The following is a 25,379-nucleotide window of genomic DNA, read 5'->3' on the forward strand; positions in this document are numbered from 1 at the left end:
GAAATGCATTTGAAATTAAGAGACCAGCAACTCGTTTATATATAGACTGCTATATCAAAACCTCATGGGAATTGCAAACCAAAAGTCTACAATAGATACACACACACACACACACACACACACACACACACACAAGAAAGCAAACGAAACATGAAACTAAAGATAATCATCAAATCACAAGAGAAGAGAACAAATGAGGAAAGGAACAAAAAGAAATCCACAGAAACAAATCCAAAAGAGTTAACAAAATGGCAATAAGAATATACTTATTGATAATTACCTTAAATGTAAATAGATTAAATGCTCCAACCAAAAGACACAGACTGGCTGAATGGATACAAAAACAAGACCCAGATATATGCTGTGTATAAGAGAACCACTTCAGATCTAGGGACACATACAGACTGACAGTGAGGGGATGGTAAAAGGTATTCCATGCAAATAGAAATCAAAAGAAAGCTGGAGTAGCAATACTCATATCAGACAAAATAGACTTTAAAATAAAGACTTAAAAGAGACAAAAAAGGACACTACATAATGATCAAGGGATAAGACTGAGAAGAAGACATAACAATTGTAAATATATATGCACCCAACATAGGAGGACCTCAATATATAAGGTAAATGCTAACAGCCACAAGTGGAGAAAGTGACAGTAACATAACAATAGTAGGGGACTTTAACACCCCACTTACATCAATGGACAGATAATCCAGACAGAACATCAATAAGGAACCACAGGCCTTAAATGACACATTAGACCAGATAGACTTATTTGATATTTATAGAACATTCCATCCAAAAGCAGTAGAATACAGTCTTCTCAAGTGCACATGGAACATTCTCAGGATACGTCACATGCTGGTCCATGAAACAAGGCTTGGTAAATTTAAGGAAATTGAAATCATATCAAGCCTCTTTTCAGACCACAATGTTATGACATTAGAAATCAATTACAAGAAAAAAAAACTGTAAAAAACATAAACACGTGGAGGCCAAACAATATATTACCAAACAACCAATGGATCACTGAAGAAATCGAAGAGGAAATAAAGAAATACCTACAGACAAATGACAAAAGAACACAATGATCCAAAACCTATGGGACACAGCAAAAGCAGTTCTAAGTGGGAAGTTTGTAGCAATAAAATCTTACCTCAGGAAACAAGAAAAATCTCAAATAAACAACCTAACCCTACAGCTAAAGCAACTAGAGAAAGAAGAACAAATAAAACCCAAAGTTAGTAGAAGAAAAGAAATCATAAAGATGAGAGCAGAAATAAGTGAAATAGAGACAAAGAAAACAATAGAAAAGATCAATGAAACTAAAAGCCGGTTCTTTGAAAAGATAAACAAAATTGATAAACCTTTAGCCAGACTTGTCAAGATAAAAAGAGAGAGGCTCAAATCAATAAAATTAGTAATAAAAAAGAAGTTACAACAGACTTCAGAAATACAAAGGATAATAAGAGACTACTATAAGCAACTATATGTCAATAAAATGGACAACCTAGAAGAAGTGGACAAATGCTTAGAAAGGTACAATCTCCCAAGGCTGAACCAGGAAGAAGTAGAAAATATGAACAGACCAGTCACAAGTACTGAATTGAACCTGTGATTTAAAAACTTCTAACAAACAAAAGTCCAGGGCCACATGGCTTCACAGGCAAATTCTATCAAACATTTAGAGAAGAGCTAACACCTATCCTTCTCAAACTCTTCCAAAATATAGCAGAGGGAGGAACATTCCCAAACTCTTTCTACAAGGCCACCATCACCCTGATACCAAGACCAGACAAAGATACCACAAAAAAAAAAAAAAAAAAAAGAAAATTACAGGCCAATATCACCAATGAACATAAACGCAAAAAGTCTCAGCAAAATACTAGCAAAACAAAGCTGACAATACATTAAAAGGATCATTCACCATAATCAAGTGGGATTTATCTCATGGATGAAAGGACTTTTCAATAACTGCAAATCATTCAGTGTGATACACCACATCAACAAACTGAAGAATAAAAACCTTATGATCATCTCAATAGATGCAGAAAAAGCTTTTGACCAAATTCAATACCCATTTATTATAGAAATTCTCCAGATAGTGGGAATAGAGGGAACATAATAAAGGCCATATATGACAAGCCACAGTTAACATCATTCTCAACAGTGAAAAGCTGAAAGCATTTCCTCTAAGATCAGGAACAAGACAAGATGTCCACTCTCACCAGTTTTATTCAACATAGTTTTGGAACTCCTGGCCACAGCAGAGAACAAAAAGAAATAAAGGAATCCAAATTGGGAAAGGAGAAGTAAAACCATCACTGTTTGCAGATGACATTATACATAGAAAATCCTAAAAATGCTACCAGAAAACTACTAGAGCTCATCAATGAATTTGGTAAAGTTGCAGGATACAAAATTAATACACAGAAATCTCTTACATTCCTATACACTAACAATGAAAGATCAGAAGAGAAATTAAAGAAACAATCCCATTTACCATCACATCAAAATGAATAAAATACTTAGGAAAAAACCCACCTAAGAAGGCAAAGACCTGTACTCTGAAAACTATAAGACACTGATGAAAGAAATCAAAGATGACACAAACAGATGGAAAGGTATACCATATTCTTGGTTTGGAAGAATCAATATTTTCAAAATGACTATAATATCCAAGGCAATCTACAGATTCAGTGCAATCCCTAACAAATTACCAATGGCATTTTTTCACAGGTCTAGAACAAAAAAATTTTTAATTTGCATGGAAACACAAAAGACCCTTAATAGCCAAAACAATGCTGAGAAAGAAAAATGGAGCTGGAAGAATCAGGCTCCCTGACTTTGGACTATACTACAAAGCTGAAGTCATCTAAACAGTATGCTACTGGCACAAAAACAGAAATATAGATCAATGAAACAAGATATAAAGCCCAGAAATAACCCCACACACCTAAGGTCAATTAATCTATGACAAAGGACGCAAGAATATACAATGGAGAAAAGACAGTCTCTTCAACAAATGGTGCTGGGAAAACTGGAAAACTATGTGCAAAAGAATGAAATTAAAACATCCTTTAACACCATACACAAAAATAAACTCAAAATGGATTAAAGACCCAAGTGTAAGGACAGATACTATAAACCTCTTGAAAACACAGGCAGAACATTCTTTGACATAAATCGCAGCAATTTCTTTTTCAATCCATCTCCTAGAGTAATGGAAATAAACAAATGCGACATAATTAAACTCAAAACTTTGGCACAGCAAAAGAAACCATAAACAAAATGAAAAGACAACCCACTGAATGGGAGAAACTATTTGCAAATGATGCAACTGACAAGGGATTAATCTCCAAAATCTACAAACAGCTCATGCAGCTCAATATCCAAAAACAAACAAGCAAACAACCAGACAACTCAATCAAAAAATGAGCAGATTAAACAGACATTTCTCCAAAGAAGACATACAGATGGCCAAAAGGCACATGAAAAGATGCTCAACACTGCTAATTATTAGAGAAATGGAAATCAAAACTACAATGAGGTAAAACCTCACCCCCATCAGAATGGCCATCATCAAAAAGTCTAAAAACAATAAATGCTGGAGAGGGCATGGAGAAAAGGGAATGCTCCTACACTGCTGGTGGGAATGCAAATTTGTACAACCACTATGGAGAACTACATGGAGGTTCTTTGAAAAAATAAAAATAGAGCTACCATATGATCCAGCAATCCTACTCCTGGGTATATATGTGGAGAAACCCATAATTCGAAAAGATACATGCACCCCAATGTTCACTGCAGCACTATTTATGATAGCCAAGAAAGGGAAGAAACCTAAATGTCCTCTGACAGCTGAATGGGTAAAGAAGATGTGGTACATATATACAGTGGAATATTACTCAGCCATAAGAAAGAACGAAATTATGCCATTTGCAGAAACATGAATGGACCTAGAGATTATCATCCTAAATGCAGTAAGTCAAACAGAGGAAGACAGATACCATATAATATCACTTATATGCAGAATCTAAAAAAGAATGACACAAATGAACTTATTTCCAAAACAGAAAGAGGCTCAGAGACATAGAAAACAAACTTTCCTCTTTCCAAAGGGGAAAGGCTGTGGGAGAGGAGGGATAATTTGGGAGTGTGGGGCTGACATATACACACTACTACATATAAAACAGATAATCAACAAGGACCTACTCTATAGCACAGGGAACTCTACTAAATATTCTGTAATAACCTATATGGGAAAAGAATCTGACAAAGAATGGATATATGTATTTGTATAACTAAATCACTGTGCTGTACACCTGAAACTAATAGAACATTGTAAATCAACTACACTCCAGTATAAAATAAAAATTAAATTAAAAAAAGAAAAAAAAACACCAAAAGAATTAAACTGGGCCACTATTTTATATCATATACAAAAATCAATTGCAAATGGATTAAAAACTTTAATGTAAGACCTGAAACCACAAAACTAGAAGGAGAGCTAGGCAGTAATCTTCTTGCCATCACTCTTAATGATGACTTCTTGGACTTGACACCAAAAGCAAAGGCAACAAAATAAAAAACAAAGAAGTGGGACTACATTAAACTAAAAAGCTTGTGAACAGCAAAGGAAGCCATCAACAAAATCAAAAGGCAGCCTACGGAATAGGAAAATATTTTTGCAAATCATGTATCAGATAAGGGGTTCATATCCAAAATATGCATGTAAAGATCTCATATAACTCAATAGCCAAAAAAAAAAAAAAAAAAAGAAACAAAAAAACCCAAAAAACAAAAGACAAAATAAAACAAAAAACAATTTTAAAAATAGGCTGAGGCTCTGAATAGTCATTTTTCTAAAGGGGACATACAAATGGCCAACAGGCATACAAAAAGATGCTGAACATCACTAATCACCAGGGAACTGCAAATCAAAACAAAGTGAGATATCACCTCACACCTGTCAGAATGGTTATCATCAAAAACCAAGAAGTAACAAGTGTTGGCAAGAATGTGAAAAAAGGAAATGCTTGCGCACTGTTGGTGGGAATGTATCAATAAATTGGAGCAGCCACTGTGGTAAAGAGAATGGAGGTTCCTCAAAAAACTAAAAATAGAGTTACCATATCATCCCGCAACTCCACCTCTGGGCATTTATCTGAAGAAAACAAAAACACTAACTTGAAAAGGTATCTGTACCCCCATGTTCGCTGCAGCATTATATATAATAGTCAAGGTGTGGAAACAATGTAAACGTCCATCAAAGAATAATGGATAAAGAAAATGTGGGGTGTGTCTGTGTACACATCACACACACACAATGGAATATTATTCAGCCATAAAAAGAAGGAAATCCTGCCATTTGTGACAATATGAATGGATCTCCTGAGGGCATTATGCTAAGTGAAATAAATCAGACAGAAAGAAAAATACAATCTGATCTTACTTATATGTGGAATCTAAAACAAACAAACAAACAAAAACAGAGTTCATAAATACAGAGAACATTGGTGGTTGCTAGAGGCAGGGTGTGGAAGGTGGATGGGAAATATGGGTGAAAGGGGTCAAAAAGGACAAACTCTACAAGCAACTATATGCCAATAAAATGGACAACCTGGAAGAAATGGACAATTTCTTAGAAAAGCATAACCTTCCGAGACCAAAATAGGAAGAAATAGAAAATATAACCAGACCGATCACAAGAACTGAAATTGAAACTGTGATTAAAAATCTTCCCACAAACAAAAGCCCAGGACCAGATGGCTTCACAGGCGAATTCTATCAAACATTTAGAGAAGAGCTGACACCTATCCTTCTCAAACTCTTCCAAAATATAACAGAGGGAGGAACACTCCCAAACTTACTCTATGAGGCCACCATCACCCTGATATCAAAACCAGACAAAGATGTCACAAAGAAAGAAAACCATAGGCCAATATCCCCGATGAACATAGATGCAAAAATCCTCAGCAAAATACTAGCAAACAGAATTCAACAGCACATTAAAAGGATCATACACCATGATCAAATGGGTTTTATCCCAGGAATGCAAGGATTCTTCAATATACACAAATCAATCAATGTGATAAACTATATTAAAAAACTGAAGGAGAAAAACCATATGATCATCTCTATAGATGCAGAAAAAGCTTTTGACGAAATTCAACACCCATTTATGATAAAAACCCTCCAGAAAGTAGGCATAGAGGGAACTTACCTCAACATAATAAAGGCCATATATGACAAACTCACAGCCAACATCATTCTCAATGGTGAAAAACTGAAACCATTTCCACTAAGATCAGGAACAAGACAAGGTTGCCCACTCTCACCACTATTATTCAATATAGTTTTGGAAGTTTTAGCCACAGCAATCAGAGAAGAAAAAGCAATAAAAGGAATCCAGATCAGAAAAGAAGAAGTAAAACTGTCATTATTCACAGATGACATGATACTATACATAGAGAATCCTAAAGATGCTACCAGAAAACTACTAGAACTAATCAATGAATTTGGTAAAGTAGCAGGATAGAAAATCAGTGCACATAAATCTCTTGCATTCCTAGACACTAACAATGAAAAATCTGAAAGAGAAATTAAGGAAACACTCCCATATACCATTGCAACAAAAAGAATAAAATACCTAGGAATAAACCTACATAAGGAGACAAAAGACTTGTATGCAGAAAACTATAAGACACTGATGAAAGAAATTAATGATGATACAAACAGAGGAGAGATAGATCATGTTCTTGGGTTGGAAGAATCAACATTGTGAAAATGACTATTCTACCCAAAGCAATCTACAGATTCAATGTAATCGCTATCAAACTACCAATGGCATTTTTCACAGAACTAGAACAAAAAATTTCACAATTTGTATGGAAACACAAAGGACCCCGAATAGCCAAAGCCATCTTGAGAAAGGAAAACGGAGCTGGAGGAATCAGGCTCCCTGACTTCAGACTATACTACAAAGCTACAGTAATCAAGACAGTATGGTACTGGCACAAAAACAGAAATATAGATCAATGGAACAGGATAGAAAGCCCAGAGATAAACCCACGCACATATGGTCACCTTATTTTTGATAAAGGAGGCAAGAATATACAACAGAAAAAGACAGCCTCTTCAAAAAGTGGTGCTGGGAAAACTGGACAGCTACATGTAAAAGAATGAAATGAGAACACTCTCTAACACCATACACAAAAGTAAACTAAAAATGGATTAAAGACCTTAATGTAAGGGCAGACACTATAAAACTCTTAGAGGAAAACATAGGCAGAACACTCTATGACATAAATCACAGCAAGATCCTTTTTGACACACCTCCTAGAGAAATGGAAATAAAAACAAAAACAAGTGGGACCTAATGAAACTTAAAACCTTTTGCACAGTAAAGGAAACCATAAACAAGATGAAAAGACAGCCCTAAGAATGGGAGAAAATATTTGCCAATGAAGCAACTGACAAAAGATTAATCTCCAAAATTTACAAGCAGCTCATGCAGCTCAGTATCAAAAAAACAACCCAATCCAAAAATGGGCAGAAGACCTAAATAGACATTTCTCCAAAGAAGATATGCAGATTGCCAACAAACACATGAAAGGATGCTGAACATCACTAATCATTAGAGAAATGCAAATCAAAACTACAATGGGGTATCACCTCACACCAGTCAGAATGGCCATCAACAAAAAATCTACAAACAATAAATGCTGGAGAGGGTGTGGAGAAAAGGGAACCCTCTTGCAGTGTTAGTGGGAATGTACATTTATACAGCCACAATGGAGAACAGTATGGAGGTTCCTTAAAAAACTAAAAATAGAATTACCATATGACCCAGCAATCCCACTACTGGGCATATACCCTGAGAAAACCATAATTCAAAACGAGTCATGTACCACAATGTTCATTGCAGCTCTATTTACAATAGCCAGGACGTGGAAGCAACCTAAATGTCCATCGACAGATGAATGGATAAAGAAGATATGGCACATATATACAATGAAATATTACTCAGCCATAAAAAGAAACGAAATTGAGTTATTTGTAGTGAGGTGGATGGACCTAGAGTCTGTCATACACAGTGAAGTAAGTCAGAAAGAGAAAAATAAATACCATATGCTAACACACATATATGGAATCTAAAAAAAAAAAAGGTTCTGAAGAACGTAGGGGCAGGACAGGAATAAAGATGCAGATGTAGAGAATGGACTTGAGGACATGGGGAGGGGGAAGAGTAAGCTGGGACGAAGTGAGAGAGTGGCATGGACATATATACACTACCAAATGTAAAATAGATAGCTAGTAGGAAGCAGCCGCATAGCACAGGGATATCAGCTTGGTGCTTTGTGGTCACCTTGAGGGGTGGGATAGGGAGGGTGGGAGGGATATGCAAGAGGGAGGAGATATGGGAGATATATATATATATATATATATATATATATATAGTTATAGCTGATTCACTTTGTTATAAAGCAGAAACATGCTACTGTAAAGAAATTATACTCCAATAAAGACATTAAAAAAAAAAAGGACAAACTTACAGCTCTAAAATAAGTGTCATGTGGGTGTAAAATACAGCATGGTGACTATCTTTAATAGTACATTACTGCATATTTGAAAGTTCCTAAAGGAGTAGATTTTAAAAGTTCTTATCACAGGAAAAAAATTTTTGTAACTATGAATGGTGATGGATGTTAACTAGACTTATTGTGGTGATCGTTTTGCCACATATATTGATACAAATATTGAATCACTATGTTGTACACCTGAAACTAATATAATGTTATATGTAATTATATCTCAATAAAAAGTAAAGCGTATTGGGGCAATTTAAAAAAAAGAAATTCTTCCATCCAGATGGTTTTGCATCAAAAGCTTTAAATGGGCAGCCAGCAATGGGAGGGGTGACTCGTCCTTTCTTGGGAGCGTGTTTTCCACTCAAGGGGCTGAGCCTTGAGTAAGAGGCTGGCAAATGTCTCTGGGGGAGGAGTAAGGTCCAGTGAGACCATCCATCCATGAACATCTTTCTTGGGAACCTCCTCTGAGCTGTCAGTTGACGTTTGTGTGCTCTGAGCTGTTCCACAGCTGCCAGCCACTGAGCCTGGAAGGTTCTGGCTCTGAGACCAGGAAAGTCCCCACCCCAGTAGATGGGAAGGGATGAGAAAAATCCAAGATGATCAGTACAAGGCCACACGAACACGGGTGTCCCGAGGGACAGGGGTGTTCTGTGAATTGGTCCTGTTGTTGTCCTGTTCCTCCCAACTGGACAGTGGCTGAGAATTGCTAGGTACACCTAACAGTCTCTGTCTCTTCCTGGTCGTTTACACAGATTTGGGACCGGTAATCCAAGCTGACAGACACCGTCTTACTCATCCTGTTGGGCTTCCAGATGCATCAGATACTTTGTTTTCAGGAACAGACATGAATTCAACCTGGCTTTGATCACGTTGAAAATGAGAGGGCTTCCACTTGGCTCAGTTTAACTGAAGACAAGGGAAAGAGATGGCCTAGAACCTTGGTGGGTGACATGGCAAAGCTGGCACAGGTCAGGCAGTGAGCACACCAACCCACCTAATGGCTATGGCAGGTTGAGAGCCCCTTCCTGCTGGAGGCTGTGTATCCAGGTGGTGAAGACCACATGCTGAGGCCTGGCCTTGGCGTTTACCAGTTGTGTGACTTTGGGCAAGTAACAGAGACTCTAAGTGGGGATGATAAGTGTACTTAGCACTGAGTTCTGCAGCATTTAGTTGTGAGGATTACATCAGATAACATGGGTAAAGCAGTTGACAAAGAGCTTGATACAAAGTGAGGGCTTCATAAATACAGCCACTGCTGCTGCTGCTGCTGGTGTGCTGTCATTAGCGTTTCAAAGTTTCCTCATTCCTGAAGATAGCAGAGTGGAAGGACTCAAGCTCACCCTGTCTCATGAAAGTACCAAACTGCTGAACAACCATCAACAAAAGACCCAAACCTACCAAAAAAGGCATTCTACATCCAAAGTAGAACTCACAACAAAATGGTAGGAGGGGTGCTTTCATGATATAATCAAATCCTATACCTGTCGGTGGGTGACCCACAAATGGGAAAATAATTATATCACACAGATTCTCCCACAGGAGTGAGAGTTCTGAGCCCTGCTTTCAGGCTTCTCAGCCTGGAGGTCTGGCATCCAGAGGAGGAGCCCCTGGAGCATTTGGCTTTGAAGGCCAGTGGGGCTTGAGTGCAGGAGTTCCACGGGACTGGGGGAAACAGAGACTCCATTCTTGGAGGGCACACACAAGGTTTCACATGTACTGGGAACCAGGGCAAAGCAGTGACTCCACAGGAGCCTGAGGCAGACATACTTGAGGGTCTTGTAGGGCCTCCTGGGGAGGTGGAGGTTGTCTGTGGCTCACTGTGTGGGAAAGGACACTGCGGGTAGAAACCTCAGTGAATATTCACTGGTGTGAGCTCTGCCGGAAATCACCATTTTGGCATCAAGACCTGGGCCCACCCAACACCCTGTAGGCTCCAGTGCTGGGACATCTCAGGCCAAACAACCAACAGGGTGGGAACACAGCCACACCCATCAGCATACAGGCTGCCTAAAGTCATCCTGATCCTACAGCTGCCTGCTAAACACACCCCTTGACATGGCCCTGCCCACCAGAGGGACAAGATCCAGCTCCACCAGCTAGTGGGCAGGCACCAGCCACTTCCACTAGGAAGGCTGCACAAGCCCCTGGACCAACCTTACCTATCAGGGGGCAGACACCAGTAGCTAGAGGAGCTACGATCTTACAACCTGAGGAATGGAGGCCACAAACACAGAAAGTTAAACAAAATGAGATGGCAAAGGAACATATTCCAGATGGAGGAACAAGATAAAACTTTGGAAGACCAACTAAGTGAAGTGGAGATAGGCAATCTTCTTGAAAAAAAATTCAGAGTAATGATAGTAAAGATATCAAAGATCTCGTAAGAAGAATGGAGGCACAGACTCAGAAGATACAAGAAATGTTTAACGAAGAGCTAGAACATTTAAAGAACAAGCAGAGGGCTTCCCTGGTGGCGCAGTGGTTGAGAATCTGCCTGCCAATGCAGGGGACATGGGTTCGAGCCCTGGTCTAGGAAGATCCCACATGCCGCGGAGCAACTGGGCCCGTGAGCCACAACTACTGAGCCTGCGCGTCTGGAGCCTGTGCTCCGCAACAAGAGAGGCCACAATAGTGAGAGGCCCGAGCACCGCAATGAAGAGTGGCCCCCGCTTGCTGCAACTAGAGAAAGCCCTCGCACAGAAACGAAGACCCAACACAGTTAAAAATAAATTAAAAAAAAGAACAAGCAGATATGTACAATAGAATAACTGAAATGAAAAATACACTAGGAAGAATCAATAGCAGAACAAATGAGGCAGAAGAGCAATAAATGAGCTGGAAGACAGAGGGGTGGAAATCACCACTATGCAACAGAATAAAAGAAAAAGAATGAAAAGAAATAAGCAGTCTCAGAGACCCGTGGTACAACATTAAATGCACCAACATTCACATTATAGGGATCCCAGAAGGAGATGAGAGAGAAAAGGGCCTGCGAAAATATTTGAAGAGATAATACCTGAAAACTTCCCTAACATGGGAAAGGAAATATTCACTCAGGTCCAGGGTATGCAGAGTCCCATACAGGATAAATCCAAGGAGGAACACACCAAGACACATAGTAATCAAACTGACAAAAATTAAAGACAAAGAAAATATATTAAAAGCAACAAGAGAAAAGCAACAAATAACATGCAAGGAAACTCCCATAAGGTTATCGTGATTTTTCAGCATAAACTCTGCAGGCCAGAAGCGAGCGGCATGATATATTTAATGTGATGAAAGGGAAAAACTACAACCAAGAATACTCTACTCAGCAAGGTTCTCATTCAGATTCAGTGGAGAGATCAAAACCTTTACAAACAAGCAAAAGCTAAGAGAATTCAGCATCACCAAACCAGCTTTACAAGAAATACTAAAGGAACTTCTCTAGACGGAAAAGAAAAGGCCACAACTAGAAAAAAGAAAATTATGAATGGGGAAGCTCTCCGGTAAAAGCAAACATACAGGAAAGGTAGGAAATCATCCACACACAAATATGATATCAAAACCAGCATTCATGAGAAGAGTACAGAGGCAGCATATTGGAAATGCACTGAAAATTAAGTGAGCAGTAACTTGAAATAATCTTGTATATATGTAGACTGCTATATCAAAACCTCATGGGAACTGCAAACCAAAAATCTACAATAGATACACACACACAAAAGAAAACAATCTAAACACAACAATAAAGACTGTCATGAAATCACAAGAGAACAAAAGAGGAAGGGAAGAAAAAAAACCTACAAAAGCAAATCCAGAACAGTTAACAAAATGGCAATAAGAACATACTTATAAATAATTACCTTAAATATAAATGGATTAAATGCTCCAACCAAAAGACACAGACTGGCTGAATGGATACAAAAACAAGACCCGGATATATGCTGTGTACAAGAGATCCACTTCAGACCTAGGGACACATACAGACTGACAGTGAGGGGATGGAAAAAGGTATTCCATGCAAATGGAAATCAGAAGAAAGCTGGAGGAACAATATTCACATCAGACAAAATAGACTTTAAAATAAAGACTGTTACAACAAGAGACAAAGAAGGATACTACATAATGTTCAAGGGATCAATCCAAGAAGAATATATAACAATTGTAAGTATATATGCACCCAACATAGGAGCACCAAATATATATGGCAAACACTAACAGCCATAAAAGGAGAAATCTACGGTAACACAGTAATGGTGGGAGACTATAACACCCCATTTTCATCAATGGACAGATCATCCAGACAGAAGATCAATAAGGAAGCAGGCCTTAAATGACACATTAGACCAGATGGACTTAATTGATATTTATAGAACATTCCATCCCAAAGCACCAGAATACACATTCTTCTCAAGTGCATATGGAACATTCTCCAGGATAGATCACATCTTGGGCCACAAATCAAGCCTTGGTAAATTTAAGAAAACTGAAATCACATCAAGCATCTTTTCTGACCACAATGGTATGAGATTAGAAATCAGCTACAAGAAAAAAATCTGTAAAAAGAACACAAACACATGGAGGCTAAACAATATGTTACCAATCAACCAGTGGATCACTGAAGAAATCAAAGAGGGAATAAAAAAATACCTACAGACTAATGACAACAAAAACACAATGATCCAAAACCTATGGGATGCAGCAAAAGCAGTTCTAAGAGGGAAGTTTGGAGCAATACAATCTCACCTCAGGAAAAAAGAAAAATCTCAAATGAATAACCTAGCCTTATAACTAAAGCAACTAGAGAAAGAAGAACAAACAAAACCCAAAGTTAATAGAAATCATAAAGATCAGAGCAGAAATAAATGAAATAGCCATGAAGAAAACAATAGAAAAGATCGATGAAACTAAAAGCTGGTTCTTTGAAAAGATAAACAAAATTGATAAACCTTTAGCCAGACTCAAGAAAAAAAAGAGAGGGCTGAAAAAAATAAAATTTGAAATGAAGAAGGGCAGTTACAAGGGACACCACAGAAATACAAAGGATCATAAGAGACTACTACAGGCAACTATATGGCAATAAGATGGACAAGCTAGAAGAAATGGACAAATTCTTAGAAAGGTGTAATCTCTCAAGACTGAACTAGGAAGAAACAGAAAATATGAACAAACCAATCACAAGTATTGGAATTGAAATTGTGATTTAAAACATCCAACAAGGGACTTCCCTGGTGGTCCAGTGGTAAAGAATCCGCCTTCTAATGCAGGGGACACAGGTTTGATCCCTGGTTGGGGAACTAAGGTCCCACATACCACGGGGCAACTAAGCCCGTATGCCACAAACACTGAGCTTGTGCAACTCAGTGAGAGAGCCTGCGTGCTGCAAACTACAGAGCCCATGCGCTCTGGAGCCTGCACGCCACAGCTACAGAGCCCACATGCCCTGGAGCCCACAGGCCACAACTAGAGAGAGAAAACCTGCACATGACAACTAGAGAGAAGCCTGCATGCCACAACTAGAGAGAAGCCCATGCACCACAACTAGAGAGAAGCCTGCGTACTGCAATGAAAACCCCGTGCCTCAATGAAAGATCCCACGTGCCACAATTAAGGCCTAACACAGCCAAAAACATTAAGAAAATAAATAAATTTAAAAAAAATCCAACAAAGAAAAGTCCAGGATCAGGCTTCACAGGAGAATTCTATCAAACATTTAGAGAAGAGTTAACACCTATCCTTCTGAAACTCTTCCAAAAACTGCAGAGGAAGGAGCACTCCCAAGCTCATTGTATAAGCCTACCATCAGCCTGATACCAAAACCAGACAAAGATACCACAGAAAAAGAAAATTATAGGCCAACATCACTGATGAACATAGACACAGAAATCCTCAACAGAATACTAGTGAACCGAATCCAACGATACATTAAAAGGATCATACACCATGATCAAGTGGGAGTTATCCCAGGGATGCAAGGATTTTTCAATATCCACAAATCAATCAGTGTGATACACCACATTAAGAAATTGAAGAATAAAAACCATATGATCATCTTAATAGATGCAGAAAAAGCTTTTGATAAAAGTCAACACCCATTTATGATAAAAACTTTCCAGGGACTTCCCTGGTGGTCCAGTGGGTAAGACACTGTGCTCCCAATGTAGGGGACTGGGGTTCAATCCCTGGTCAGGGAACTAGATCCCACACTCATGCCTCAATTAAGAGTTTGCATGCCGTAGTTGAGAGCCTGCATGCTGCAACTATGAAGTCTGCATTCCACAACTAAGAAGGTCCCACTGCTGCAACTAAAAAGATCCCACATGCTGCAACAAAGATCCCACGTGCTGCAATGAAGATCCCATGTGCCACAACTAAGACCCAGTGCAGCCAAAATAAATAAATAAATAATAAAATAAATACGAAAAAAAACCTCTCCAGAGGGCTTCCCTGGTGGCACAGTGGTTGAGAGTCCGCCTGTCGATGCAGGGGACACGGGTGTGTGCCCTGGTCCGAGAAGATCCCACGTGCCGTGGAGTGGCTGGGCCCGTGAGCCATGGCCACTGAGCCTGTGCGCCCAGAGCCTGTACTCCACAACGGAAGAGGCCACAGCAGTGAGAGGCCCACGTACCACAAAAAAAACCTCTCCAGAAAGTGGGCATAGAGGGAACTTACCTCAACATAATGAAGACCATATATGACAAACCCACAGCTAACAACATTCTCTCAGTGAAAAGCTGAAAGCGTTTCCTCTAAGATCAGGAACAAGACAAGGATGCCCACTCTCACCACTTTTACTCAACATAGTTTTGGAAGTCTTAGCCATGGTAATCAGAGAAGAAAAAGAAATAAATGGAATCCAAATTGGAAAAGGAGAAGTAAGACTGTCACTGTTTGCAGATGACATGATACTCTACATAGAAAATCCTAAAGATGCTACCAGAAAACTACTAGAGCTCATCAGTGAATTTGGTAAAGTTGCAGGATACAAAATTAATGCACAGAAATCTGTTGTATTCCTATACACTAAAGTTCCTATACAACAGAAGTTCAGATAGAGAAATTAAAGAAAAAATACCACTTACCATTGCATCAAAAAGAAGAAAATACCTAGGAATAAACCTCCCTAAGGAGAAAAAAGACCTGTACTCTGAAAACTATACAGACACTGATGAAAGAAATTGAAGATGACAGAAACTGATGGAAAGATCCACCATGTTCTTGGATTAGAAGAATCAATGTTATCAAAATGCCTATACTACCCATGGCAATCTATAGATTCAATGCAATCCCTATCAAACTACCAAAGACATTTGTCACAGAACAACAACAAAAATTTAAAAATTTGTATGGAAACACAAAAGACCCCGAATAGCCAAGGCAATCCTGAGAAAGAAAACCGAACCTGGAGGAATCAGGCTCCCTAACTTCAGACTATACTACAAAGTTACAGTCATCAAAATAGTATGGTTCTGGCACAAAAAAACAGAAATATAGATCAATGGAACAGGATATAAAACCCAGAAATAAACCCTCGCACCTAAGGTCAATTAATCTATGACAAAGGATGCAAGAATATACAATGGAGAAACGACAGTCTCTTCAACAAATGGTGCTGGGAAAACTGGACAGCTACATGTAAAAGAATGAAATTAGAACACTCCCTAACACCATACACAAAGATAAATTCAACATGGGTCAAAGACCTAAATGTAAGGTCAGACACTATAAAACTCTTAGAGGAAAACATAGGGAGAACACTCTTTGACATAAATTACAGCAATATCCTTTTTGATCCACCTCCTAGAGCAATGAAAATAAAAACAAAAATAAGCAAATGCGACCTAATTAAACTAAAGAACTTTTGCACAGCAAAGGAAACCATAAACAAAATAAAAACACAACCCACAGAATGGGAGAAAATATTTGTAAATGAAGCCACTGGGAAGGGATTAACCTTCCAAATATACAGACAGCTCATGCAGCTCTATATCAAAAAAACAAAACAAAAAAAAACCTCCCCAAACAACCGAATCAAAAATGGGCAGAATATCAGACAGACATTTCTCCAAAGAAGAAATACAGATGGCCAAAAAGCACTTGAAAAGGTGCTCAACATCTCTAATTATTAGAGAAATGCAAATCAAAGCTACAATCAGGGGGCTTCCCTGATGGCGCAGAGGTTAAGAATTTGCCTGCCAATGCAGGGGACACAGGTTCGAGCCCTGGTCTGGGAAGATCCCACATGCTGCGGAGGAGCTAGGCCCGTGAGCCACAACTACTGAGCCTGCAAGCCACAACTACTGGGCCCATATGTCACAACTACTGAAGCCCGCGTGCCTAGAGCCCACGCTCCCCAACAAGAGAGGGCACTGCAATGAGAAGCCCACATACTGCAGCGAAGAGTAACCCCCACTCACCGCAACTAGAAAAAGCCCGCATGCAGCAACGAAGACCCAATGCAGCCAAAAATAAAATAAATAAATAAATTTAAAAAACGAAGAAACAAAACTACAATCAGGTAGCACCTCACACCAGTTAGAATGGCCATCCAAAAGCCTACAAACAATAAATGCTGGGGAGGGTGTGGAGAAAAGGGAACCCTACTACACTGTTGGTGGGAATGTAAATTGATGCAGCCACTATGGAGAACAGAATGGGGGATCCTTAAAAAACTAAAAATAGAGCTACCATATGATCCAGCAATCCTACTCCTGGCCATCTATCCGAAGAAAACCGTAATTCAAAAAGATACATGCACCCCTGTGTTCATGGCAGAATTATTTGCAATGGCCAAGACATGGAAGCAACCTAAATAGCCATCGACAGAAGAATGGATAAAGACGATATGGTACATATATACAGTGGAATACTCCTCAGCCATAAACAAGAATGCAGTAATGCCATTTGTGGCAACATGGATGGACCTAGAGATTATCATACTAAGTGAAGTAAGTCAGACAGAAAGACAAATATCATATGATATCACTTATATGTGGAATCTAAAAAATGATACAAATGAACTTATTTACAAAATAGAAATAGACTCACAGACTTCAAAAACATACTCATGGTTACCAAAGGGGAAAGGTGATGGGGGAGGGATAAATTAGGAGTTTGGGATTAACAGATATATACCAGTATATATAAAATAGATAATCAACAAGGACCTACTGCATAGCACAGGGAACTCTACTCAATATTCTGTAATAACCTATATGGGAAAAGAATCTGACAAAGAATGATACATATATTTGTATAACTAAATCACTTTGCTATATATCTGAAACTAACACAACATTGTAAGTCAACTATACTCCAATATAAAATAAAAATTAAATTAAAACAAAGTATTGAAGGGCTAAAAAAAAAAGAACTGTGTGTGGACAATTTCACTCTGATATTTTTAGAAACTAAAGCAAAAGGGAAAATCTACTGTCCTTTGATTTTCATTTTTCAACAACAGAACAAAAGGACACGGAAAAGTTTGTAAAAATGGTTATTTTCCTCCCTTGGCTTAAATGTCCCCTCTGTAAAATAAAGACATTAGGCAAGGTAAAAAAAAAAAAAAAAAAAAAAAGCTTCTTCATTCCCCAAACTAAAAGCTATCTTTTGAGGGTCAGAGAAACTATGCCCCAGAGTTTAGGGGACTTGAGCAATACTGTACCACAATCAGGGCCAAACGAGCAGCAGTGCCCGTGAGTTCTGACTCACAGTCCAGTTCCCTAGCCACAGGGGCACAGCACTTTTCCTGGGCACCAAGAAGCGTCCTGGGCCTGCTGAGTGGCAGAGGGCCACCTCGGAAGGCCAGGGGCAGGGGCTCACCGATCAGCATTATCACTGAAGAAGTAGTTGACTTCCCCGAAGGTGCCCACGTCATCGTCTGTTGCCTGCAAAGGTAAGAAAAAGAAGTCATGACTGCCAGAACCAGCCGAGGCTCCCGATCTCAGCAGGAAATGGCCACAGCGAACCCATGCTTCCCTCCCACACAGCTCCTCAGGCCCAGGCCGAATTTTCTAGAGCCGCGCTGTGCAATAAGGTTTTCACCAGTCACAAACGGCGATTTAAATTAATCCTGGAGCACACAGTTCCGGAGGATCAGTCTTCTACCTAAATCTCCAACTTTACGAAATCACCCTTCCTGGACTCATGTCAGACATTCTCTGTAGACGCTCAGAGGGCTTGGGGGAGAGACCCTAGACCTGTGGCTTGGGGTCACAACTTGTAGGTTTACAAAATATCTCAAACAAAAGTGGGGGTGGGTTCAACCACCTGGTGGCCTCCTCCGGCGACTCTCCTCCAGTCCCCAAAGCCTCCAAGTCAGATGTGGTACCCGGTAGGGGAGGCCTCTTGGGTGGATTTCTAGTGTTCCCCCTTCTTTAACCCGGGGAATAATCCACTGCATGTATCAAGCGGACTATCATCTGGTTGGCAACCTCTTCTGCTGGAAACAGTCTGCTGCCCACCCCCACCCATCCTTTGGCATCCCTCTCTGCTTGAACAAGAGGTCCAAGTGGGACCTAGTCCCGTGACCTCAGGGACTAGGCTGGGAGTGGTCCCTGACCTCAGCAGGGGCCTATTAGAATCCCTTCCTGGGATTCTTCTTATTGTTGCTGGGGATAAAAGCTTTCCTCTGGGGCAGTGAAGCTGGGACGATGTGAAGTGGGAGTTGCTGGATGTGTAGGGACGATGAAGACAGGGGCTGATCTTGGTAGTTCTAGTCCTGAATCTGACATCCCTTCCCACCTCAGTTTGGTTTGTGAGTTCAACAAGATCTCTATTATCCAGGCTGGTCCAAGTTGGCTTTCTATCACCTACAGTAAGAAGAGACTGGAGCGAGAGTGGCCTGCCTCATGCCTGATGATGGCAACAATGGTGGCCACTGCCAGCCTGCACTCGATCATATATTTTACATTGTCAAAGGGCATCCAGGTTTATTAAGACCTCATTTTATCCTCACAACTGTCACAACATGATGAGGAAGGCACACATTTCTACCCATCACGCAGATCACAAAACTGAGGCCCAGACCACAGTGAGGTCTGGTGTGACCCTGTCGCCACTCTAGGTCACGAGCAGGTTCAAGCAGAGTGGGGCAGAACCTGTGATCCCTACTGCCATCCCAGGGTTCCTTCCTTTAGGCCACCTACGTGGGGCCCCTCTCCAACCCCTCCCTTGTCCAGGACATTAGTAGTTATAGTAGAGGCTTGGCTTTTGCCGCTGGAACCTCTGGGCTTCTGCATTGTCGCTGGCACGGTTACAGTCCACAGTGCAGACTAAGTGACACCATTCATGCATTCATTCAATAGTTACTCAGTAAGCATGTACTCTGTGCCAGGCACTGTGACCTCTGCTCCCTCCCAGGCCATGCCCTAGAGCTGGGCAAACTGCTACCTGCCACCAGAGCCTGGAGGGAAAGGCCTTGGGCTGACCTTGGGGTGTTTGACACTCAGGGCTTCTCTAAGATCACAACTGGATAAAGGTTCTGCTGCTAAAAATATGTTTCAATACCTACTTTTGTTTATTTTTTAGCTTTGAGGTATAATTGACAAATTATTTTATAACTTTATTACACAATAAAATTATTATGATAATATATTATATTGAGGTATACTTGACAATGGAAAGGATTCCCACTATTGAGTTAATTAACCACCCATCACCTCACAGATTTACTCTTTTGTTACTTGTCTGGTGAGAACACTTAAGTTCCGCTCTCTCAGCAAATTTCAATGGTACGGTACAGTGTTATCAACTATAGTCACCATGTTATACATTAGATCCTCAGACCTTATTCATCTTATAACAAAGTTTGTACCCGTTGATCAGCCTCTCCCTATTTCCCCCTGCTCAATACCTTGGTACTAGGTATTTTTTGAGGTTCCTTTTAAAGTTCTTGGATTCTGTGAAATCTATTCCGTTCTGTGTTCTTTACGATAAACCCGAATTTCAAGAAAACGCCAATTTCAGTCCAGTATTTTGAATTCAGGAAGGCAGAGAAGTAAATGATATATTCCAAATGATTTAAATGAAAAAAAGTGTTTATACCCAAAGGGTTAAGATCTGTTATCCAGAAAACTTGGTTATCCAGAAGGAAGCCGATTCCAGGGGCCGTGGCAGCCTGCTTTTAAGGACGGCCTCCTGTACACACTGTTCCATTCAGTCCCCACTGTGTTCAGCAGACTGTGTGTGGACCTCTGTCTTCTCACCGCCCTGGCCAGGCTCCAAGAGCATCACAGGTTGTCGGGGGACGCGTGTATAATAAATGGAAAGGTAAACGCCGAGCTATGTAACCCACCCTCTAACCCAGGACCGATTCCAGGGCAGACCCTCCCCCGTGCCCTGAGCCACTCCTCCCGACACCTGCATTTATCGACTCCTCACACTTATCACGTATTGTATCTTCATAATGACCCTATGACGTAGGTGCTATTATTACTACCACCCCCGATTTACAGATGGGGAAACTGAGGCACAGAGAGAGTGAACAGCTCACCCAAGGCTTCACAGGTAAAAGAGCGGCAGAGTTAGGATTTGAACCCAGTGCCGGCTAGTCACATCCTTCGCCTCAACGTGTTCTTGCTTCTAAACCAAGAAGAGAACTTGTTCTCAGAAGGAATGGTTATTCCACGGCAGAGGAGACCAAAACTTCTCATAATGAGCCCACCTCTCTCCTCCCCTTTCAGGGACCAGAGAAGGCGGGGAGGCACCCATAAGTCCCCTTTCATTCCACCAAGAAATGATCACCACCACACATGGTATTACTAGATTATAATAACTGCAGCTCAGTCTGGGGAGCAGCTGACCAGATGCCATCAAGCCCCTTGGTGAGGGGTGAGTGTAATGTAAAGACCCTAGCTCCAGGTCAGAGTCAGCAGCCCAGGTCACCGTGTGACCAGACAGCAACCTCCTGGGGCCTCGGCATCCTCATTTGTCAAAGGAAAGGGTTTGGGGAAGCAAAGAGGGTAGGGCCGCATCTGCCAGGCTCACCTCCCAGCCTGGACAGTGCCTGACACGTGGCAGGTGCTTCACAAATGCTTGGAAAATGAAGGAACCAATTCTAGTAAGAAGGGGGTGGTGGAGAGATGGGGGCAAAAGTGAGGAGAGCGGATTCTAAGGGAAAGGGAGGGGCGAAAAGAAGGAGCGAGGGAAAAGGAGGGGAGAGGCTAGGAGGGGCAGAGGGGTCAGCAGAGTGGGCTGCGCCAAGCCACAAGGGGGGTTCCCTGCCCCTGAAGGTCGCATCGGGACCCTGGGGACAAGCCCTCCACGTCTATGTGCCCTATGGAATTGCACTCGGACTGTTAGGGTGGGAAGGACCCCCGAGGTCCCCCTGTCCAGTCCTCTTCACCCTGAGGCTCAGGGGAAGTTAGGTGACGAGCCCCTGGGAACAAGACAGAACTGTCTTCTCTCTCCAGGCAGATGCTGGCCTCTACCACCCCCGCTGAGTCCCCACTCCCTCCCCGAGTGGACTGAGCACAGCCATGGTTCCCACGGTGACCCCTCTCCCCGGGAGCCTCTTGCTGCCCGCCCAGGCCGCCGATGCTAACCGGGGAAGATTTGTGAGTCCTTTAGTGCCACCGTCTAATGACCGTATGAAATATGTATGCCTGGTGAAGAGGAGAGGGAGAACTTTCATTTTTCACGTGCTCGAAGCAGAATAATATGGCCGGCTGTGCGCCTGCCAGGGTGGGAGCGGCACCAACACAAAGGGCCTGGTCAGGGTGCTCCGGCCAGCACCAGGCTGCTGCGGGGCCTCATAGGGCCCTGCGCCCAGAGAAGGCAGCAAATCTGCCCACTAGGCGGCCCTGCTGAAGGCCCTCCTTCTTTACATGCATTCTCAGCCCTGTACTTGGGCCTCTGCTGCCAGCGCCGGCCTCATCTCCGACCACGTGCAGGCTGGACCATGTGCGGCTCCCGGGCCTGACCGGCTCTGCTCACGCTGCGCCCTCTGCCGGATCGCCTCCTTCCTCTCCCACCTGGCTCACCCACTCCTGTCCTCCTGGCTCCCCAAGGTTGGGTTAGGGCTCCACCCTGCTGGAGGTATTCCCAGCTGTGACCGCTCTGTGGAGCTGGAGCTGTGGGCTGATGTATTTCTCACCCCAGGAGGCTGCGGATCCCCGAGGCCAGGGTGGGACACGGGGCCTGGACATCAGGGTGGCTCAGGAAAGCTCCTATATCCGTCATCTACAGGTACACCTGCGTCCACATCCACACCACACAGGTACGTATACTGTTTCATTTTGACCACACGCATACGTGGCAAGTACTGTTAGAACCCTCTCCTCCCTGTCTGTAACAAACAAGGAATCAGAGGCAGGATGATAAGGAACTCTCCCAAGATTTCACAGCTGGTAAGAGCCAGAGCTGGCCTCCAGATCCCTGTGTTGAAAACCGTTTAGCAGCTTGTGACACACGCCCTCGGAGCAGCGTCCTGTGGAGGCCTAGGAGCCGCTTGGCCGTGCTGGCCAGCCCAGTAGGGGGCGCTGCCGGGGCCTGCTCCACTACCCACCCTGCAACCTGTCCCACCCAGGCAGGTCTCTGTTCCAGCCCCACTCTGCTTGTTACAGCACTTTTCACAACAACCTCCTTCCCAGGACCTGCTTTGCTCCTAAGCAACTGAAAAATCAACAGATGAATCACGTGCCAGACAGAGTGACCCTCGGGCCCACTTTAGGAAGGAGGGTTTGAGAAGTGACCTGTGCAGAGAGAACAAATGTCCTCCTCAGGCCATGAACACCCTTCCTCCTGCCACGGTCTGGGACGTTCTGTCTCCGTGCAGGGTCACTTCCGGGATCTCGCTGCTGCTGGCCCCCTCTCTGATGCCTCTGTGTCCCCGTTACTACTCCACCTGGGCTAGAATTTCACCCACAGGTACACACTAGCACATTTTGCCACTTGCCATGACTCTCATAAGATGCCCAGGTGTAAGAAGTCAAAACCAATGGCTACAACGATCTTCCTCTGCTCAAAGACCTTCAATGGCTCCCCACTGCTGCTGAATTAACTTCAGACCGGCTCCTGTCGTCAAGGCTCTGCAGAGCCTGGCTGGCCTTGGCGATTTTGTACCCATCTCTCCCTGATGCACCCAAACTGCCCCCTCATTGCGTGGTTGCATCATCCCTTCATTCCGTAACTGCTGCCCACCCCTCCAAATGCCCCCTCCCTTAGGGAGCTCCCTGGCTGCTTCCTGTTCTTGACCTGAGAGCCCCTGGCTGGACCTGTTTTAGAATACTCAGCAGTCTGCTGTCCCTGAAACCTGCTTGCGTATGCCCCGTTGCCTCCCCTTGACGGACAAGTCTGTACCTAACTTATTTTTGTATACTGTGTTGTGCTTGGCACAGGGCTCAAAATCTTCGCCAAATTTAGTAAAATCTGGGATTTCCATTGCCAGACACTGAGGGCCAGCATGACCTTCCTTCTGGGGGGCTAGTGCTCCCATCAGCAAACACCTTGGTGGGCCGTGAGCAGCCAGAGTGGGGCTCCTTAGGTTGCCCAGGAGGCAGGGCTGGGGTTTATAAAGCATCTCCAGTAAGTCTCCCAGGCTCAGGTAGAGGCAGGTGGGATGGGGGGCGGGGGGAACACTCACTGAACAGCCCTCACGGTCAGCCTGCAGGCAGGTGCAGAGCAGGTGAGAAGGGCAGCGTGGGCGTGGAGGGGCAGATGGGGGGCGCCTGGCACACCACAGAAAGAACCTTCACCAAGATGATGATCAGACTCGCACTCAGTCACGTGCTCAGTAAATACTTTCTGAGCTTTTCCAATGTGCCAGCTACTGTGCCTGGCTCTGAAGCCACAGCCATCAGCATGACAATGCCCTTGCTGGAATGTGACTTATAATCAGAAGGGGAGACAGACAATAATGGAGGAGAGAAATAGCTAAATAACAATTTCAGACAGTGGTAAGAACTGTGGGGAAACACAGCAGAAAAATGGGCTAGCAGGGGACTGGGTTGCTATCTTAGGTTGACTAGCCCTGGAGAAGATCTTTGGCACAGTGTATCTGGGTCTACAGGACAGTAACTGGCTGGACACCGAGAAGCCTGGGAGGTCCTGGTGAGAACCGCTCTCCCTGAGGCCCGGAGGCGGCTCAGAACGTCTCTGTCTCCCCCAGTGGAAGCGTCTGCAGCCCAGGAAGACCAGCCGGCGGGTCAGCATCTGTCCCCGCGGTCAGCTCATGGGAGAGGGTGCCGCCGGGACTGGCTGCTGCCCAGCGCCTGATTTATAAGGCATCTCCTCCGATTCTCAACACTGGCATTACCAGCAAAACTAATTCCCTCATTTGGGCCTTTATAATTGCATCCGCGAGTGCTTATTTCTGTGATGGACAATGCCGGCAAAAGTGTAATTTTCTTCTGCTGACAAAAAAGAAAAAAATAAATACACATGGCGGGGGGGAAAATTCCAAAGGTTAAGACAAGGTGAGCCTGCAGTGGAGGAATAGCCACATCCCCAGACCAGCCAGGCTCATGTCAGAAACGTCCGACTTTCCCCTGGTTATACAGGGTGGGAGGGGCTCAAATGACCCCCTGCCATTTCCCTTTGAGCACTTACTCACAGTGTCAGGCACTGTGCCCAGCATTTCTCATGCTTTAGTTCACTCTATCTTCCCAAAAGTCCTATGGGAAGGACTTTCGGGAAGTCCTTCCCTTTGGGAAGCACCAGTATTATTTCTATTTTACAGATGGAGGGAACGGAGGCTCAGAAAGGTCAATCAACTTGCCCAAGGTCAAACAGCCACGGTACCAGGACATGAACCCAATACAGCCAACTGCAAGGCAGGTGCTCTCAAACACTCCCCTCCCCCAT

The 25,379-nt window shown here is 42.7% G+C and overlaps 1 protein-coding gene across 1 annotated transcript in view; it reads right to left on the bottom strand.

Annotated features, from left to right (window-relative positions):
• CDH23 (cadherin related 23) overlaps positions 1-25,379 on the bottom strand; it is a 392,970-nt gene that overhangs the window by 139,561 nt on the left and 228,030 nt on the right. Inside the window, 1 exon segment of the mRNA XM_060034829.1 lies at positions 18,399-18,463. Coding sequence (XP_059890812.1) covers positions 18,399-18,463 — 65 coding nt within the window.

This window comes from Delphinus delphis, chromosome 16 (assembly GCF_949987515.2).
Source record: "Delphinus delphis chromosome 16, mDelDel1.2, whole genome shotgun sequence".
Classification (NCBI taxonomy): domain Eukaryota; kingdom Metazoa; phylum Chordata; class Mammalia; order Artiodactyla; family Delphinidae; genus Delphinus; species Delphinus delphis.